Source organism: Pseudorasbora parva, chromosome 23 (assembly GCF_024679245.1).
Source record: "Pseudorasbora parva isolate DD20220531a chromosome 23, ASM2467924v1, whole genome shotgun sequence".
Lineage (NCBI taxonomy): Eukaryota > Metazoa > Chordata > Actinopteri > Cypriniformes > Gobionidae > Pseudorasbora > Pseudorasbora parva.
In genome coordinates this window covers 21,552,903-21,575,036 of record NC_090194.1, presented here as the reverse complement: position 1 = coordinate 21,575,036, position 22,134 = coordinate 21,552,903, and the positions used below count along the sequence as shown (strand labels likewise).

Below are 22,134 nucleotides of genomic sequence, written 5' to 3'. Positions count from 1 at the left end.
ACTGCAAAAATGTGCAAAATGAATGAATAAGTAACACTTTAGGTAGCTTTAACTACTATGCATTTTAGCATTAGATATAATATACTTTCTAATTAGTACATGCATTTTAATTACATTAAAAGTACTTGCATTTAAATAAGTTACTTTAACTCTAACCCAATGATTACCCTAGAACCAAAATCTTAACCCTTATAATCCTAACCCTACTTTACTCCTAAAGCCAACCATACCTCAAATTCATTAGCAGTAAACATGGGTGTGCATAGTCTTGTAAGTTAGTACCAAGTAGATAAAGCCACCTAAAATAATGACTGTTCTCAAACAAGTTTCCTAAACCAGATAGATAATCTCACCTCTAACTTGCCCCGTTGTGCTGTGGTCGGAATGGTTGTGATGCTCAATGGTTGGGATGAGTAATGTTTTCATAATGCAGCCAGAGAGTGGCAGTGTTCAACCTACCAATGATTTAAAGTTGTCTCGGCATATTAATCTGGCATATAAAAGTATTTCATCATTCAGAAAAGTGCAGGTGCTGGTCATATAATTAGAATATCATTAAAAAGTTGATTTATTTCACTAATTCCATTAAAAAAGTGAAACTTGTATATAATATACATTTTTTACTCACAGACTGATATATTTCAAATGTTTATTTATTTTTATATTGTATTATTCTAACTGAAAGCTAAGGAAAATCCCAAATTCAGTATCTTAGAAACTTAGAATATTACTTAAAACCAATACAAAGAAAGGATTTTGGAATCTTGGCCAACTGAAAAGTATGAACATGAAAATATGACCATGTAACAGCTCTCAATACTTAGTTGAGGCTACTTTTGCCTGAATTACTGCAGTAATGTGGCGTGGCACAGAGTCGATCAGTCTGTGGCACTGCTCAGGTGTTATGAGAGCCTGATAGTGGTTGCTCTGATAGTGGTCTTCAGCTCTTCTGCATTGTTGGGTCTGGCATATCGCATTTTCCTCTTCACAATACCCCATTTTGTTTTCTATGGAGTTAAGGTCAGGCGAGTTTGCTGGCCAATTAAGAACAGGGATACCATGGTCCTTAAACCAGGTACTGGTTGCTTTGGCACTGAGTGCAGGTGCCAAGTCCGGTTGGAAAATGAGAACTGCAGCTCCATAAAGTTGGTCAGCAGGAAGCATGAAGTGCTCTAAAACGTCCTGGTATATGGCTGTGTTGACCTTGGACCTCAGAAAACACAGTAGACCAGATTTTGTGCCTCTTCCTCCAGACTCTAGGAAATGCAAAATTTATTTTCCTCAGAGAACATAACTTGGACCACTCAGCAGTCCTTTTTGTCTTTAGCCCAGGTGAGACGCTTCTGACGCGGTGTTGTTCAAGAGTGGCTTGACACAAGTAATGCGACAGCTGAAAGACTCCAGCTACAGTTATCTCTTTGTGAATCTCACCCACATTTTTGAATGGGTTGTTTTACAATCCTCTCTGTTATCCCTATTGCTTGTACGCTTTTTTTTCTACCACATCTTTTCCTTCTCTTCGCCTCTTTATTAATGTGCTTGGACACAGAGCTCTGTGAACAACCAGCTTCTTTTGCAATTACCTTTTGTGTCTTGCCCTCCTTGTGCAAGGTGTCATTGTTTGTCTTTTGGACAACTGTGTGGCACCAGGTGTCTTCAATATTGAACCTTTTCACAATATTAAAATTTTCTGAGATACTGAATTTGGGATTTGCCTTAGTTTGTCAGTTAGAATCATCAAAATTAAAAGAAATAAACACTTCAACTATATCGGTCTGTGTGCAATGAATGAAAATAATATACAAGTTTTACTTTTTGAATGGAACTAATGAAATAAATCAACTTTTTGATGATATTCTAATTATATGACCAGCACCTGTATACACTTCACCTTTAAGCACTTTATGGTTGTGCTATATTATGAATATATTTACAGCTAAATAATGCTGTGCTGTACAGAATATATTTTGCTACATATTTTATCAACACTGAGTGCCTCATTTCTTTTTGAAAAGTTACTATAAATAAAAAATTAAAAAGACATAATTCCACATATTACTTCAACATTTTAACCAAATTTGTTTTATCAACTTGAATCGCGTCCACCCTCACTAGTAGATCTAGTGTTATTTAAAGTTAAAGGCCCTGATATACCTGAGTGAAAATCGAAGAACAAACTGATGTGAGAGGAAAGGGCTTTGCTGTAAATATATCAGGGCCTTAGTAGTTGATTTAAATTCTTAGAGAAAGAAGTACTTACCAACCATTTGAAAAGGTGTTCAGCGGCACCTCATACCGGATTTCCTAATAAGAGATACGTCTCCAAGGTAATTAACACATATTAAATCAAACAAGATGGGCAAAAAGAATGGACGAGCCCCCATTGTTACATAACTACCTGTCTATAGTTGGTAGACAGTAACAATAAAACAAAAATAAAAATTAAAAATTAAATAATGAAAAGAAATCTTGGAAAGAGAACCAAGATCATCTAACCTTCTGTCCCAGAATCAACACAACCAATTCAAATTAATATCTTTTAATTTGAAAACATAAAGAATAATACTAATAATAAATCCCATCAAAGGGGTACAGAAATACAATTTAAAGAATATCAAATACAGGGCATAATACTTCAGGGGAGAGCTAGGCCAAAATAACAAACAAAACATAAGATAACTAACCCAAGAATATCAATAAATACCCTAGAAAAAGATCATGGAAATAAGACATCAAACGTCCCTTACTCTCTACCTACCCATAAACAGGAGAAAAGAGAAGTACAAACATAAATGGCACCCTCCCCGTACAATCCCCAAATTACAAATGAATTAAGAGACATACAAACATATTTAACATAAGACATAAAAGTAATTAAGTCAACAATAACAATTTTAGTTCTCTTTCCACTAAAGAACTCACAACAAGATCTTGAGCTCACTCAATCAGAATCAAAGCAACAACAGAGTCTGGGCAGACAGGAGGAAGAATTCATCCTGGCAAAAGGAAGTCTCTCTCAATCGATCCGCTTCTTCTTATATCTCGGCTCCTTCCCTTCATTCTCCAATCACGTCAAGCATCATTAGATTTAATGCAGCTGGTCGTTGTACCTGTCGGAATGACGAAAGAGAACGAGACAAAGAGAGCACAACACCCAAGCATATACACAAATGCATGACACACTGCAATAATAAATAAACAAGTGAGGTACATAGTTGATGCTGAACAGCTGTTTCAGATCCTGCTGTCACAGTTCCTCATTGAAACTTTGGATTGACCAGTCAGCATTTTGGACCACATTGATCTTTTTTATAGTTGATCTTCCTGGCTCCAGATGCTTCTCTCAGGGCATGTGGGTTGATTTATCTTCAGGATGAAGTGTTATACTGTATGATTAGGATAATGAGTTGTTCTTTGAATTAGGTGGATGTTTCCTCCAGCTCTACTCCACCTGTCCAAGCAGCAGGCGCAGGTTCTGTGGGACAGTCTCTGCCAGATAGTGTCTCCGTCACTTACAGACTGTTCCAGATCGAGCACAAGAGCATGGTACGATATTCACCTTCTATTATTATCCCCAATGTCCATTGTGTCCAAAGTGAAAAATGTATCAGTGTATCTGGGTCAATGGCAAATAAGGATGTCAGAGAAGACGAAAAGGAACAATTAAAAAAAGTACTTCCAACAATGCACGAAAATTGGTTATAATAAATGTAAATATTAGGGGTGGCATGGTTCACAAAACCCATGGTTCGGTTCGTATCATGGTTTGCTGCTTATGCTGTCCAACACATTGACATAACATTTTTCATGTAATCATGTCAATTTTGATCAGAACAATGCACTGTGGCTTTAATTCAGCGTGAGCAGCTTTTTGCCCAAACTTCAAAGGCCTGTTTAAATTATTAAAACTAAAAGCTTATCTTAACTTTAATGTTACATTTATCAACTATACAACCACCTAAAGGATTATTAGGAACACCTGTTCAATTTCTCATTAATGCAATTATCTAATCAACCAATCACATGGCAGTTGCTTCAATGCATTTTGGGGTGTGGTCCTGGTCAAGACAATCTCCTGAACTCCAAACTGAATGTCAGAATGGGACAGAAAGGTGATTTAAGCAATTTTGAGCGTGGCATGGTTGTTGGTGCCAGACGGGCCGGTCTGAGTATTTCACAATCTGCTCAGTTACTGGGATTTTCAAGCACAACCATTTCTAGGGTTTACAAAGAATGGTATGAAAAGGAAAAACATTCAGTATGCGGCAGTCCTGTGGGCAAAAATGCCTTGTTGATGCTAGAGGTCAGAGGAGAATGGGCCGACAGATTCAAGCTGATAGAAGAGCAACTTTGACTGAAATAACCACTCGTTACAACTCCACTCATCTCCACTACAAATAGGAAAAAGAGTCTACAATTTGCACAAGCTTACCAAAATTGTACAGTTGAAGACTGGAAAAATGTTGCCTGCTCTGATGAGTTTCCATTTCTGTTGAGATATTCAGATGGTAGAGTCAGCATTTGGTGTAAACAGAATGAGAACATAGATCCATTATGCCTTGTTACCACTGTGCAGGCTGGTGGTGTAATGGTGTGGGGCGAGTTTTCTTGGCACACTTTAGGCCCCTTAGTGCCAATTGGGCATTGTTTGAATGCCACGGCCTACCTGACTATTGTTTCTGACCATGTCCATCCCTTTATGACCCCCATGTACCTATCCTCTGATGCTACTTCCAGCAGGATAATGCACCATGTCATAAAGCTCAAATCATTTCAAATTAGTTTCTTGAACAATGAGTTCACTGTACTAAAATGGCCCCCACAGTCACCAGATCTCAACCCAATAGAGCATTTTTGGGATGTGGTGGAATGGGAGCTTCGTGCCCTAGATGTGCATCCCACAAATCTCCATCAACTGCAGGATGCTATCCTATCAATATGGGCCAACATTTCTAAAGAATGCTTTTAGCACATTGTTGAATCAATGCCACGTAGAATTAAGGCAGTTCTGAAAGCAAAAGGGGGTCAAACACAGTATTAGTATGGTGTTCCTAGTAATACTTCAGGTGATTGTATATACAACATGGTATATGCATGTGTGTTTGGGACAGAGGGGAACACGGTCACATTTGCAGCAGATATATGCTGCCACGAGAATGACAGGTGTCAGAAGAAAACACCGGAAAAGGTGACAGAATGGACAATATTCGTCTGTATTTGCAATACATAAGCCGCGGTTGAGCTGCGTGAGACAAACGCTGGCAGTGTGAATGCCCAACAGCGTGTCCTGCTCTCCACACACTTCTTTTGCCCTGCCAACACACTGCTTAAGTGTGCGTTGTAACACTGGCGCATCCTCCAAACAGCCTTCCTTATTTATCCCACCTGCCATTTCTACATGTGACGTGACCTGTAGCACTCCATTTTTACTGTCTTTTAGTCCTTTTACTGGATGTCCACACACCTCTTATTTCATGCGAAAAGGACACCCACTGTCTGAGGTAACATATGGGCACGAAGCTACATTGCACATGCGTCAAACCACACAACGCGCACACTCTGAACTGAGAAAAGCGGAACGAACGGTTTGGGGTTTTTTTCATGTACCGTGCCACTCCTAGTTAATATGTATGGATGTGTATAGCATGAGGCAGAAAAAAAAAATACAAAGATGCTAAACAGAAGATAAACTGCTTCAGTGTGAAGCAGCAGCCGTTGCTAAATATACATCCAGGACAATAGGACTGGGAAACATGAACAAATTCTACTGAGTGCACCTTTAACGTTGACATAAAACAGAAGTCGTATCTGACTTCACTACCATATTGTGATGTATTTCTGAGTGAAACCGCTTATGTAGGCCAGGACCTGATTTTATCCATTGGTTGTTGATTGGGTTGTAAAAAGTTAGTGATCTGAATGAGATTGTCTTAACTGCAGCTTTACACACGCCACCTGAGAGAATCTCATCATAGGTAGAGTTATGATATTTTGATCAAAGACTATGAGGTCAAACATTTTTGCATGGATAAATCATTCAAAATAATCCAGTAACATGCATTTAAAAAAAGTGCATGCCAACTACTGACTCTAAAATTCTAAAGAATAACATGTTCTCTTTATACCATGAATACAGATTATCAAGATACACTGATCAGGCATATTGTATTGGTCCCCTTTTTGCTGGCAAAACAGCCCTGACCCATCGAGGCATAGACTCCACTAGACTCCTAAAGGTCCTTTTAAGGCAGGTATCTGGTATCTGGCACTAAGATGTTAGCAGCAGATCCTTTAAGTCATAATTGCATGGTGGGACATCCATGGATCCAGATTGTTTTGTTCAGCACATCCCGCGGATGTTCGATTGGATTGGAATCTTGGGAATTTTGAGGCCCACTCAACACATCAAACTTGTGCTCCTCAAATCACTCCTGATCCATCTTTGCTTTCTGGCAGGGCACATTTTCCTGCTGAAAGAGGCCACAACCACCAGGGAATACCGTTTCCATATACTGTACATAGTTTGCAAAAGTGCTTGGGTAGATGGTACGTGTCAAAGTAACATCCACACGGATGGCAGGAACCAATGTTTCCCAGCAGAACATTGCACAAAGCGTCACACTGCCTCGCTGGCTTGTCTTCTTCCCGTAGTGCATCCTGGTGCCATGTGTTCCCCAGGTAAGCCACAATCCGGCCATCCACGTGATGTTAAAGAAAACATGAATCATCAGACCAGGCCACTTTCTTTTATTGCTCCATGGTTCAGTTCTAATGTTGGACAGGGGTCAACATGGGCACTCTGACTGGTCTGTGTCTATGCAGCCCCATACAAAACAAACTGCAATGCACTGTGTATTCTGACAGCTTTCTATCGGAAACAGCATGAACTTCTTGAGCAATTTCAGCTACAGTAGCTTGTCTGTTTAATCTGACAACACATGGGCTAGCCTTCCGTTCCCTCGTGCATCAGTGAGACTTGGTCATCCATGACCCTGCTGCCGGTTCACCACTGTTACTTTCTTGGACCACTTTTTATAGATACTGAAAACTGCAGACCGGAAATACCCCACAAGAGCTGCAGTTTTTGTCTAGCCATCACAATTTGGTCCTTGTCAAACTCGCTCAAATCCTTATGCCTGCCCATTTTTTCTGCTTCTAAGACATCAACTTTGAGGACGAAATGTTCACTTGCTGCTAACAGGTGCCGTGATGAATAGATAATCCAGTGTTATTCACCTCGCCTGGTCATAATGTTGTGCCTGGTCCGTGTATAATGAATGGTTTGTTTGCTTCAAGTGAATTTTTTAATCACAACATAATGTACAGAATAAGAGATGGATATGACTGAAGCTCTGGAATGCTGGTTAGATACAGCAGTCCCTGGCAAAAATGTAGCTAGATAATAGAGCTCAGAAAGTGATAACAATAATGTTTAATAATTAGGCTTATATAGGAAAGTTTACTGGGCATTTAAAATTTATATATATATATATATATGGGTGTTTCTGCAACTACGGGCACTTTTGACTATCCCAATTTTTAAAAAATCAACCTTTTTGAATTTACATTTTAACCATCATGGTCTGTAATACATATAACAATGTACACAAAATGTAATGTAGTCGTTAAGATTTTAATCTGGAACATGTTTATTTTTTATGTTTTTTGGGTCATCTTCTTAAAAAGTGTCCTTACCGCAACGTTACAATAACGTTCATTTCATACATTTTCCTTTATTTGTTTCAACAAAAAAAAAAACATATTTAAATAGCTTTTTCAAATTTTACGCAGTTTTGTAAATACTGATATAAAATAATAATATACAAAATAGGGAATTTCATGTTTTTTTCTATGCCATGTAAAAAAATTACAGAAACCTTAGATGTCAATTGTCTCCATATGCACAAAATTTAACATTTATTTTTTTTTGTAACAGATTTTGCAATTTCAATGTGTAAATCATGTCAGCTTAAGTGTTACAATATTTTTTTTGCAAATTAAAATGTGAAAAAAATAGAAATAGAGCAGTGCTGCGGTAATGACATCTTGTATCGGTAAGGACACAATGTTAAAGTGCCACGAAATCAAAAACAGGCTAAAGAACAACAGTAAAAGAAACAGGTATTGCATGCAAGATACTGCAAAACTGCTACTAAATAACTCTTTTAATTAACTCTTTTAACTGCTTTAAAAACATTTACATTTACATTTAATCATTTAGCAGACGCTTTTATCCAAAGCGACTTACAAAAAAGGGGAGAGCAATAGAAGCAACGAAACAAACAAGGGCAACAGCTTGTAAGAGCTGTAAGAAGTCTCAGTTAATAAGTACAGTACACTATTTTTTATTTTTTAAATTTTTTTTGGGACAAACAAACAAAAATTAATGGAAAGTTAAGTGCTAAAAACTGTCTCCTAAAGTTGATGCTGCACAAACCTTAGTAATAAAATAACACAAACCCATAGCACTAACAACATCTCACCACAAAATTTTTTCTCATTAATGTACACACAGCACCCCATAATGTCAGAAAAACACAGAATTGTTGAAATTTTTGCAGATTTATTAAAAAAGAAAAACTGAAATATCACATGGTCCTTAAGTATTCAGACCCTTTCCTCAGTATTTAGTAGAAGCACCCTTTTGATCTAATACAGCCATGAGTCTTTTTGGGAAAGTTGTTCACACCTGGATTTGGGGATCCTCTGCCATTCCTCCTGCAGATCCTCTCCAGTTCTGTCAGGTTGGATGGTAAATGTTGGTGGACAGCCATTTTCAGGTCTCTCCAGAGATGCTCAATTGGGTTTAAGTCAGGGCTCTGGCTGGGCCATTCAAGAACATTTTAAGGGTCATTGTCTTGTTGGAAGGTGAACCTTCGGCTCAGTCTGAGGTCTTGAGCACCCTGGAGAAGGTTTTCGTCCAGGATATCCCTGTACTTGGGCGCATTCATCTTTCCCTCGAATGCGACCAGTCGTCCTGTCCCTGCAGCTGAAAAACACCCCACAGCATGATGCTGCCACCACCATGCTGGTGATATTTTTCTCCACACATACCACTTAGAATTAAGGCCAAAAGTTCTATCTTGGTCTCATCAGACCAGAGAATCCTTATTTCTCACCATCTTGGAGTCCTTTAGGTGTTTTTTAAGCAAACTCCATGCAAACTGTCATGTGTCTTGCACTGAGGAGAGTCTTCCGTCGGGCCACTCTGCCATAAAGCCCTGACTGGTGGAGGGCTGCAGTGATGGTTGACTTTTACAACTTTCTCCCACCTCTGCATTTCTGGAGCTCAGCCACAGTGATCTTTGGGTTCTTCTTTACCTCTCTCACCAAGGCTCTTCTCCCCGATAGCTCAGTTTGGCCAGACGGCCATCTCTAGGAAGGATTCTGGTCATCCCAAACGTCTTGCATTTAAGGATTCTGGAGGCCACAGTGCCAAGTGGAGCAGAAATGTTTTTGTAACCTTGGCCAGATCTGAGCTGTGCCACAATTCTGTCTCTGAGCTCTTCAGGCAGTTCCTTTGACCTCATGATTCTCCTTTGCTCTGACATGCACTGTGAGCTGTAAGGTCTTATATAGACAGGTGTGTGGCTTTCCTAATTGAGTCCAATCAGTATAATCAAACACAGCTGGGCTCAAATGAAGGTGTAGAACCATCTCAAGGATGATCAGAAGAAATGGACAACACCTGAGTTAAATATATGAGTGTCACAGCAAAGACTCTGAATACTTAGGACCATGTGATATTTCAGTTTTGATTTTTATAAAAATCTGCAAAAATGTCAACAATTCTGTGTTTTTCTGTCAATATGGGGTGCTGTGTGTACATTAATGAGAAAAAAAAAACCTTAAATGATTTTAGCAAATGGCTGCAATATAACAAATACTTTCCGTACCTACTATAATATATATATATATATATATATATATATATATATATATATATATATATATATATATATATTATATATATACTTCAGTACTAATACTGTCATTTAATTTAAAAAGAATGTAAAGTAAACCTTGAATTTGTCTCTACCGCAACACAAGGTCTTTACCGCAACACCTACATTTGCTGCGGTAAAGACATGTTGCGGTAATGACATTTTTGCTAATATTTTAGCTAATTGCAGCTAGCAAGGCCTACTACATTAGTTTTGACTCTTAGCATCTTAATATACAATAATTTAACAGTAATTTACATTTATTTTTTAAATGTAGTCCAAAATACACAGTTATTAAGCTGAATGGTAAGGACGCACAATAAATACTAGAGCAGAAAAGATCATGTTTACCTTATTTTTTTGGCATCTTCTGAGTGAGGTAGTGTGGTGGCCCAGTCTGTCAGCAATGTGCTCAAGTGATCATTTCTGTTTCCATAAAAACTAGACTTGTTTGTGTTTAATGACATTTCATAATAAAAGTTTTTTTTCATTGTTGCGGTAAAGACTCAAAAGTGTGGGACAGGCACATTTAGGTTAAAAAATCATAAAAATGATCAGTAAATAATACAAAGAATTTTAAGATGATTTAAATGAATCTGTATATTAAACAAGTCCATTTGAAATAATATCAAATTTTAATTAAATTAGCTTATGTTATGTTTCTCAACATTGAGACCACAGGTGTGGGACACTAACAAAAATGGTGTTTTGAGCTATAAACGCTTCATAATATTATATTAAATCATATTACTCAGTAATTATATTTTTTGTCAAGGTGTGTAATGGCACTGTGAATATATTTATAAAGCATCATATGACAAATTTTAACATAAATCTAAAATTTCACTGCTGGGACTTAAAAGTGCCCGTAGTTGCAGAAACACCCATATATATATATATATATATATATATATATATATATGTGTGTGTGTGTGTGTGTGTGTGTGTGTGTGTGTGTGTGTGTGTGTGTGTGTGTGTGTGTGTGTGTGTGTGTGTGTGTGTGTGTGTGTGTGTGTGTGTGTGTGTGTGTGTGTGTGTGTGTGTGTGTATGTGTGTATGTGTGTATGTGTGTATGTGTGTATGTGTGTATGTGTGTATGTGTATGTGTATGTATGTGTGTATGTGTATGTGTATATATATGTATATATATAAAATGTACTTTTTAACTCACTTTACACACACAGTTCTACTATCTTTCATGTGCACAGCAACTTATGCCAACATGTGCTCTCACGTAAATTTTTCGCCATAATCTGTTATCCCTTTAAATTAGTCCTAGATAATGGCAAAAGTCATCACAATCTTAAATTGACAATTAACTATCCAATATTGGCCAATACCAATTATTAAATATGTAAAATATGCTTAATCTTACTAATTAGTTGAATTATATATTTGTGCTTTTTTGCCATTTATTAGCCTAGAAAGACAAGATTCTGAACGACAATCTTAAGGCCAATTCACACTGCACAGACAAACGACAACAAACATGTTTGTTGGGTTTTGTCGGATCAGTGTGTTACCCTGTTGGCCTCTGTTGGTGTTGGCTGGGGTTTGTTTTCACCCGACTGAAAATGTTCAATCAGCGTTTGTTGGTGTCTGAAATAATAAATATGCCCCACACCATATCTTTATTACACTCTCAAGCCTGTTGCACCATCTTGAGATTTTAAATTCATGCCCCATAAAAATATCAGTTTAATTTAGGTTTATATTTGAAAAGATGTATTAAAGTCACTGTCTGTTAAATGAATTGCATTTTCAATAGAATCTTTTGACTAATAAACTGACTGTCTTGTCTTGTGTAGAGGCAGGTGGCAGACGCTCGCTCTCTGCCCATGGCAGTGGTGGAGTCTCACCTGCTGCAGGCGCAGAAGATGGGCTGTGCTGTGGACACGAACAGAGCTGGACTCTCAGCGTCCATCTATTACGCCATCAGAAAAAACATCGCCTCTCCTCCAGCCAGCTCAGGTTAAACACCTCACCCCAAAACATTGGGCCTCTATTTTTCAATTTGTTAAAAATTAACAATTAAATTAATAATAGTGCTGTCAAAATTATTTTGCGATGATACATTTTTTAGTTTAATGCAGTACAATTTTTTAACACAATTAACGCAGCATCTTCATGCGATAAGACACAAAAGAGAATGCAGTGCAGTACTGGTGCGTTTCTGTGAATCTCCTGCCTGCGTGCTCACATAAAGCCGCTTCAAGACAACGCTTGAATGGACAAAAAAAACATAAAATTAGACCAAAATGCCTGTTTTGTTGAGTATCCTCACAAGTACAGTCCTAAATAAGTTTAAGGAAGTCTTTAAGTCTTTAACTTTAATTTCTGTATATTTCCTACCTGTAGACTTACCTGAAAATCTTAAAAGCACTGTTCTCAAGGTTACATGGGTCAAAAAATAAATAAAACAAACATTTTGATGGGGCAAGTAAAAATCTGAACCGGTCTAACTGCATCAATAGAAAAAATTAAGCCCTGATATATTGAAGGGCAGGTAAATGTGATGCGTATAATAATGGATTTATTAGAAAATTGTTTTAAGGTTTTATTTATTTATTTATTTTTATTATTGTAAAGCTTAATAAATGTTATACTATAATGCTTAATGGCTATAATTAAAGCTGTAAAAAAGACAAAAGCCAGTATTCAAAACCATCTCCGTACCTTAGCCCCATTCACAATGGTAAGCTTGTAATAATGTGTTATAATTAGAGTGGTATGGTGGATTTCTGCTGGAAATTCAAGCATGTCTCTGAGTCATTACGTTACATCTGCATACAAGAAAGAGTCCGGCTAGTAGTAGTAATGGATGTGAGAGGAGCATGTATACCACATGTTCTTCAGTGTGATCATTTATAGCCTTTTCTCACAGCAGCTGGAGTAATTAAACTTAACATTCTGATGGTGGATTGCAATCAGAAAGTCCCAAATGACATAATCAGTGACAACTGGAGATTCACCCCTATTCAAAACCAAAAGATTAGACTGTACAGACATTTTAATCTATAGATAACGCTTACAAACACTAAATACATGTAGTCATGCAATTCTGATGTTTTTAACATCAGCATTGCGACACGGAGGCAAAACTTACAGACTGCTACTTTAAAACTAAAAAAAAAAAATCTATTTCATAGAGGCATCAGTGTATCGGAGACAGGCCTTCTATTTAAAGGCTACATATTTTAAGTGACATTTATTATAATGGATTTATGAGATGTTTTTCACTGCTGATGTTTTCTTTTTGATCTTTGTTGTCTTTACATTAATTTTGAGTTTAAATGTGAAATTATTACATTATTAAAATGTATTTTTTTTTAACTGTTAGGTGCGATTAAGACAGATAATCAGTTGACAGTACTAATTGATAATGAATCTTTAATGTTATTTCTGTTTCATTCCTGAACAGATCTGAGTGATTTTAAAGCGATCCGCTCTCGTGTTCCTGAAGATATCAGCAACTTCCTGCTCAGGCTGGCAGTTTATGAACTCCAGAGAGAAGCACATCATGACATCCGCTGGATTGAGCCGCTGGTGTGTTTTTACTCCTGTCACTCTTGACATAATTTGATTGAAATCATTTTGTGTTCGTTGAATTTTGTGTATATTTGGCTGACATGGAGGTGCACCAGCAGAGGGCAGCACAGTGCTGTCTCCTGGATTTGTTTGTTTTTATCAGAGTAGCCGATATAGTGATCGCTCCTGATGTTACTGATTTCACTTTCAATAGTTTATTTACAGCAGCTGTCTATTATTTATGTTTAAAAGGTTTATCATTTTTATTTCCTCTGTGTTGAGCATGATTATTTATGGTATGTGCAGATACTAAAGTTTACTAAATCATATACCAGAAAAATTCAAGGTCTTAAAGTAAGTACCTGCCATTAGTGTTTTGATTCATGAAATGCGCTGTATTCAGAGAATGCTGCAGTGTGGCATGATATAATCTGTCTAAAACCACTGTATAATACTAGATGTGCAGCTTGTATAGATTGAGACACTAAATGTAATATTTGTACTTGTATTTTACACAATTATTTGTGCTTAGAATGCACTTTTCCTTATACGCTTGATCCTAAAACCTACATAATGGTAACATTCATGCTGTTTGCAGCCATGTCTGATCATAGTGACTCTGTCGTAATTCTCATCTGTGTCATTATTCTGACATTTAAGACTTACCATCTGCTGTGTCTCTCTGACTGATTACGGCAGACCTACTTTATTTTTCTTAGCCATCATCCCAGCATGCCTTATCTCCAGATGTTGCATCATTGGCTTCTGCAGCTGTAATATATGCACATTTCACAGAAGCCTCAGCTAGGTTTGATAATATTGTTTTACTGCTGCTGTCTTGTAGAAAAAGTTTTGTCGATTTGGTAGATACGTTATGTTCTGTGATGTCACGTTGGCAGGTGTATATGTTCCTGAGATGACAGTATGTAGGGATCAAAAGCCAAAAGATGTGTTTCGTTGTTGTAGGATAAATCAGTTACTGCAGACATGCCTGCTGTTAAAAGTGTGCGTGAAGAGTCTCAGCTCGAGTCGGATGTCATGGACATGAGTGAAGATGAGCTCTTCATCAATATACCCATGCCGCAGGTGACTGACATGTGAATTGCTGAAATCAATGCATGTGGATAGGCTTCATTTGAAAAGCTGCTCGTTCATTAGTTGTAATCTTTAGTCTATCTTCTTGTTTATTCTAGGATCAATTAAAATTATTATTATTAGTGTGCTTGTAAACATACTTATTGATGTCCAGTCCCATATTGTTCATTCTCTGACTGTTTAGTTTCTGATTGTAGCTGAGGTAAATCTCCAATGGTGTGTACAGGATGATCCCTGCTTGAGCACTGATGTCCGTCTGACGTCATGTGACCCGTGTCCTCAGAGCAGTGGAGTGGTTCTGGCCTCATGGAACCAGGATAACCTGGATAAGGACACACAAGAGCTGTTCAGTGATTCACCTGTGAAGGTACATTTTAAAGAACAGAACTGATAAAGAATCATTTACTGAATAATACATTACTAAACACACATAAAATACAGTTATTTTAAATTGTAGTAATATTTCACAATTTTTTTTTTTGCTGTATGTTTGTTATGTGTGAAAAAGAAACATTTTAAAATCTTCCCGATCCCAAACTTTGGAACGGCAGTGCATTAACTCAGCAGACATAGTTGCTAAATGAAACGGACACCGGAGAGACATGTACATGCATTACACAAACACTACAGAATCTCAAAATACTCTTAACGTCCTTCACCATTGACTTCATTTTTAGTGAAAGAAATTATGCAATTTTTACTTTACATATTTTTATAAGAGAAAAAGTATAAGCTACATTTCTCTTTGGTCTGTATTGCAATAGAGAAATACATTTATTCAAATTTAAAAAATAATTTTAAAAAGTTATATATTATATCATGTGAACTCAGAGTCTAGCATACTACAAAGTAGAGATAATGTACAATGAGTCAGTGACCCATTCATTACACAATAACATCGACATGGGCACGATCATAAAAATATTATAAAAATGTAAAAACATTTGTGTTAATAGACATGCTCCCCACAATGCTATTGAGTAATATATTTTTGTATTTTGTACAAAACAGTATTGGGTACAGCATTAATTAATTAATACATTTTTATTTTATTATTATTAACTATAAATATACACTATATTGCTAAAAGTATTGGGACACCCCTGCAAATCATTGGATTCAGGTGTTCCAATCTCTTCCATGGCCACAGGCGTATAAAATCAAGCGCCTAGGCATGCAGACTTCTTCTACAAACATTTGTGAAAGAATGAATCGCTCTCAGGAGCTCAGTGAATTCAAGCGTGGTACCGTCATAGCGTCAATTTCCTTACACTACTACATAGTCTTCTGTCAGCTGTTAGTGCTACCATAAGAAAATGGATACAATTAGGAACAACAGTAACTCAGCCATGTAAAATCAAAGAGCGGGGTCAGCACATGCTATCATAATTATCATATAGCGACAATGTTGGCAGATCAGTATTATAGTTTATAGAATTAAAAAAGAACGAATTAATTAATTTTATTTGTAAATTTAGTTAAATAACTTGGATCATAATTTTAGTGTCCCCAACTGAGCAAGCCAAGCCAAATCAACTCCATCAGGGCATGATGGAGTAAAATAAAACTTGGGAGAAACCAGACTCATTCGGGGTGGCAGTTCTCCTCTGGCCTATTTACAAACTGTGTATGATTTATTATTCTGGCAACCTTACAGGTCAGAAATCATATTAGATCAGCGTCTGACCTCACAAACACGCTTCTAGAAGAATGGTCAAAAATTCCTAAACCTTGTGGAAAGTCTTCCCAGTAAAGTTGAAGATGATGTAACTGCAAAGAGTGGGCAAACTCCATATTAAACCCTACAGATTTAGAATAGGATGTCAGTTCATGTGCATGTAAAGGCAGGCGTCCCAAAACTTTTTGCAAAATATTGTATATCAAAATTAAAGTACTTTTCTTGTGAAAGTAGAATTATCAGAAATATGTATACAATGTGTAAAACACTTGAATTTTAGTATTGTTTAGTAATTTCTGAGCACTATGTGAGTGACTATTGTAACATGGATGCTGTTTTTGATTAATGCAGCACCTTCGATGTTAAAACAGACATTTTTTAGGCTGTAATCTGAACCTAAAACCTTTGGTTTAGGTGTAATCCTGTCTGCTAGAGTCATTGAACATCAGACACCCTCCCCTGATGTGATGAGCGCTGTGTGCTGCTTTAGCACGAGCCAACTGTCTTTAACCTCTGCTTGACCTTTGACACACACCATTACCCGACACCTCCCCTTGTAAGCTCAAAGCCATTAAGGTCATAAGGTTGTGACCTGTGTCACTCAGCTTCACGTCTGATCTTCAGGAGTGCAGGAGGTGTGACAGGATGAAGATGATTTTATACTTTTTGTTTCTAAAAACAATAAAGGAAAAAGGTGAAATTAAGTGTCATTAACACAATAATACTATAATAATAATACTATATGCCTTATTAAGACTAATATATTGAATAATGTTCATTTTTGTGTGTGGTTCAGGAATTTTCCAGTAAATTCCAGCCATTACTGTCTAGCGTGCATCTCTCTGACCTGTTATCATGGACATTTATGTTGATAGAAGCTGTTTTAAAGAGCACGTCCATCATTGCTCTTTTGTCCAGCAGTGACATGAGTTTGTAGATCGATATGAGATCATTAGGGCGTCTCTAAACACACCCTCCCTGATGTTCCCTTGCCCACTCTGGAGTCACACAAATGATTTAACATGAATGCTGAACAGATTGCAGGACGGGGAGATAAGAAGTGCTGGCTGGAAGGAAATGGAGGGATACATAAATGGCTTATGAAGAATTGTGATGGATGTAAATCTGATGGTGGGCAGCACGGGGTTTTCCTTTGTTAATGCAGCTGTCTGCGTCTTGTAAGCCTTCCCACCCAGTATATTCTCAGTGATGTGGCTGTAACTTAAAGGTCGACCCTCAAAAAAACAAAACAAATCATTTTGCGGAACAACGTTGTTTTGGTTGGGCTTTGAATCTGCATGACTGCGGATGAATATGACCCTTCACAATAGATAATGCTTTACAGTCAGCTCTACTAAAGAGTTTCATTTGGCAATTTATCTGTTCAATAAAATGTACTCACCTGTTAAGTAATTAAAACGGCATCATCTTCACTTTGCTTTTACAACATTTCAAATCCATCAGTCCTCTGAAAAGTCAAGCCAACCAGCCAAGCCAAACTGTTCTTATTTTATTACAAGCTCTGTCATGTTCTCTTTTTGCGAGCAGACCCTTCTTTGTTCGGTATCTGTTGAAAACAGGTGATTCCTCAGAGGTTGGCGATGCTCTCCATGTCACCTTTCTCACTCTGGGACAACTAACCTCTTTCCCTCCCATACCATACACGCGTCAAAGCAGCCAGATCAAATTTTCTCTATTTACAGATATGATGAGACGCGCTCGGGCAAGTGACGCATGTGTACATTTACCATTCTGTCAGGTCTAAAATATTTTAAAAATTATGCGTTTATTTAAATCTTGCGTCTTACAAACTGGTCTTGTGACATGCTTTTAGAAATTGTATCAAGGAAAAATGGAAAAACTTGCATTAGCTCTGGTGACATGAAAGCATTTTCTAAATGTGTTGATGGCCAAATGAAAATATTGCAGATGGCAGTTTTCCCCCACGGCATTGATGTCAAAATTGGGGCCAGTGAAAATGCTGAGATACTGGTAACTTTGGAAAGCCACTAGCCACAGTGGCTGGTGAGCAAAAAAAGTTAATGTCAAGCCCTGCATGTAATACACTTGTAAACATGTATATATGAATTGGATTGCAAAGTTTAGGTTTCATATAAACAGAACTTTGAGAATCTCAAATCAGTTTTGATTTGTTCCGACCATAGACTGTATAAAACAATGGAAGTAGTGTCTGTGATGTCATCCGTAGTATTCTGAAGAGTATTTTTGAAGCCCAATGTTCCATCATGGCAGTGTCACCCTGCCTCATTCCGAAATGAATGAGGATAACTGAAAATGGGTAAGGAGGTGGGATGTGGCTGGAGCTGGGGTGCCTGGTTGCTGAAACCATGCCTGCCTAGCTTGACCATACCATCCACCGGTCACTCAAGTAACCATGACCCTTAATTATGTAAAACCTTAAGGCTTAATATAATTGAAATGGATGAATACCCCCCCCCCCCCCCCCACGGAAAATACGGTAAGCCTCACTCTCCTGCCCTCAAGAGGCGCACAAGCACCTGAAGCTAAAGACGATTGTAAATTAGACAGTTGTCAAAAAATTATCTGATTGGCTGATGGTTATCTACAGTTATGGTTATCTATTTCCACAGATTGCGAGTCAGCCTACAAAGAGAAAACTACCTGATTGGGCTCAACAACCAAACACCCCAGTAACTGCTGCTTCTGAGAAGAAAACGAAAAAGAAGAAAGGACTTTTTAGTTAACACTCTGGGGTATTACTAAGCCGATTAATAGACATTTTGATATTTTGTACAAGATTTCAGATCTTTTTTTTTGTTAATGGTTCTGAATATTGATATAATCTAGTTCTACGAGAGCGTCTCATTATTTGTCTGCCTTTGTTGTCAAGCATCCTGTAAGTAAAGGGGACCAGCAGCTTGAACACCTCTAGGTATTTTTCAGATTTCTCACAGGCCACACACTAGTTTGTGATTTGCCCATATCACGTTTCTGATTTTGTGAGTAGCCTGGAGCTGAACGCCACTGGCTTCCCCCTGTCGTTGTGGAAACACTCCTTCCGAGAATACCGCCAACTCCCAGACCACAAAAAACTTTCCAAAAGTGTTGGGCGGACTTTATTTCCTGAATTGGTTAATTCCTGGGCGTAAATATTAAGTAAATGATTAAATAATTGTCCAGAGACAATACGATTTTTAAAAGTTGAAATTGTTTATTGCCAAGGAGCATTTTTTTTTGTCAAACAAACACCTGTAGTTAATACAGTACTGATGCAATTTCAGTTAAATGTCCTGCTGCTTACTGTGCCGCAGTGATTTGCATTTGACTTATGCTTCTAGTTATTGAAACATGCGCATTCACAGAACAGTATGTGTGTGCTGGCCCTGTACAATTCAGTTTACATGGCAGGAGTATAGGGTATATACTATTGCATAGGATTTCATTGTGCAGTCTGCTTCTGATTTCTGCCATAATGTTTCCACACCATGCTAAATACCTGCATTCACAACCTGCCTTCTTCAAGCATGACACATTTTAAGATTTCCTTCTAGACTTCTCATCATTAATTTTGCTGAAGCTCCTGAGCACTTCCTCTCTGAGTCTGTCCAATATTAGTTGTGCCACAGTGAACTGTGAACACAAGTGAACTGTACTGAATTTATTTTTGTTTATTTTTGCTGTTTATGTAACCAGTGTAAAAGAAATTGTATAAAAATGTAACAAAAACAATCAAATAATTAAAGAAATGTAATTGTACCTGCATCTGGGGAGAACGGAGTGTGCCATGAGTCAGAATCCAACACCATCAGAGCTGAAGGATCGAGGAGAAATCTTGTCAGCACCTTTGAGGGTACAGCTGCCAAAAAGTCTCGCTGCCCTATATAGACATATGACATGAATGTACACTAACATTTCATGCATGTGGGACAGTGGTTCAATACAGATAAAACGACAAAGCCTATGCTGCATTCACGCCACCAGAGACTGTCGCTGCATGTCGCTAATCTGTACTGTGAAGTCGCTCATGGGCGTTCTTAGTGCAAATAAAGCTGGACATACATGTATATCCAACTTTTTTAAAGAGCTGGCTGATAATATAGTTAAATTTTTCAGTGATGACTTAACATGTCTTTAGAAAATGCAATCACGTATTGAAATGAAGATTCCTATATGACTAGGAATTAGTTTTCTTGTTTATAAAAAAGTAACATTTTTCTGAGAGTAGTTATATAATCTACAGCAGTGCTAGTGCATTAAATCACTAACCGAGTATTCTCTCTCTCTCTCTCTCTCTCTCTCTCTCTCTCTCTCTCTCTCTCTCTCTCTCTCTCTCTCTCTCTCTCTCTCTCATATATATATATATATATATATATATATATATATATATATATATATATAATATATATAAAACATGAAAGTAAGTATTTGAACACCCTGCTATTTTGCAAGTTCTCCCACTTGGAAATCATGGAGGGGTCTGAAATTGACATCGTAGGTGCATGTCCACTGTGAGAGACATAATCTACAAAGAAAAAAAAATATTTAGAAATCACAATATATGATTTTTTTTTTAACTATTAATTTGTATGACACATCTGCAGTAAGTATTTGAACACCTGAGAATTTTTTTATTAATATTTGGTACAATGGCCTTTGTTTGCAATTACTGAGGTCAAGCTTTTCCTGTTGTTTTTCACCAGGTTTGCACACACTGCAGGAAGGATTTTGGCCCACTCCTCCAAACAGATCTCCTCTAGATAGGTCAGGTTTCTGGCCTGTCGCTGCGAAGTTTGAGCTCCTCCAAAAAAATCTCTATTGGGTTTAGGTCTGGAGTCTGGCTAGGCCACGCCAGAACCTTCTTACAGAGCCACTCCTTGGTTATCCTGGCTATGTGCTTCGGGTCATTGTCATGTTGGAAGACCCAGCCTCGACCCATATTCAATGCTCTAATAGGGAAGGAGGTTGTTCCCCAAAATCTTGCAATACATGGCCCCGGTCATCTTCTCCTTAATACAGTGCAGTCACCCTGTCCCATGTGCAGAAAAACACCCTCAAAACATGATGCTACTCTCTTAGTGTATTACCAACTTAGTGTTGGTGTATTACCAACAGTAACCTTGGAAATGGACTCCCAGCTCTTTTCATGCTTCACAGTAGGGATGGTGTTCTTGGGATGGTACTCATCATTCTTATTCCTCCAAACATGTTTAGTGGAATTATGATTAAAACGTTCTATTTTGGTCTCATCTGACCAAATGACTTTCTCCCATGACTCCTCTGGATCATCCAAATGGTCATTAGCAAACTTAAGACGGGCCTGGAACTACAACTTTGGACAGCTCTTTTTTCTTGGCCATGTTAGTAGTTGGATTCTTACTGATTGTATGGGGTGGACAGGTGTCTTTATGCAGCTAACGACCTCAAACAGGTGCATCTATTTTGGGACAATAAATGAAGTGGAGGTGGACATTTTAAAGGCAGACTAACAGGTCTTTGAGGGTCAGACTTCTAGCTGATAGGCAGGTGTTCAAATACTTATTTGCAGCTGTATCCATATATATTGTGATTTCTGGAATTTTTTTAGATTATGTCTCTCACAGTGGACATGCACCTACGAACTGGTGAATATATACACTATATACACACTCACCTAAAGGATTATCAGGAACACCTACTTAATTTCTCATTAATGCAATTATCTAATCAACCAATCACATGGCAGTTGCTTCAATGCATTTAGGGGTGTGGCCCAGGTCAAAACAATCTCCTGAACTCCAAACTGAATGTCAGAATGGCAACGAAAGGTCTTTTAAGCAATGTTGAGCATGGCATGGTTGTTGGTGCCAGGCGGGCCAATCTGAGTATTTCATAATCTGCTCAGTTACTGGGATTTTCACGCACAACCAT

General features: G+C 37.7%; 1 protein-coding gene across 5 annotated transcripts in view; it reads left to right on the top strand.

Annotated features, from left to right (window-relative positions):
* wrn (WRN RecQ like helicase) overlaps positions 1 to 19,989 on the top strand; it is a 78,989-nt gene extending 59,000 nt beyond the window's left edge. For all 5 annotated transcript variants that reach the window (XM_067433913.1, XM_067433912.1, XM_067433910.1 and 2 more), the window contains 6 exons: positions 3,424 to 3,546; positions 11,753 to 11,915; positions 13,366 to 13,490; positions 14,439 to 14,558; positions 14,794 to 14,934; positions 18,858 to 19,989. In XM_067433913.1, coding sequence (XP_067290014.1) covers positions 3,424 to 3,546; positions 11,753 to 11,915; positions 13,366 to 13,490; positions 14,439 to 14,558; positions 14,794 to 14,934; positions 18,858 to 18,971 — 786 coding nt within the window. In that variant the 3' untranslated portion in view covers positions 18,972 to 19,989. The remainder of the gene's footprint in view (positions 1 to 3,423; positions 3,547 to 11,752; positions 11,916 to 13,365; positions 13,491 to 14,438; positions 14,559 to 14,793; positions 14,935 to 18,857) is intronic.
* The last annotated feature ends 2,145 nt before the right edge of the window (positions 19,990 to 22,134 follow it).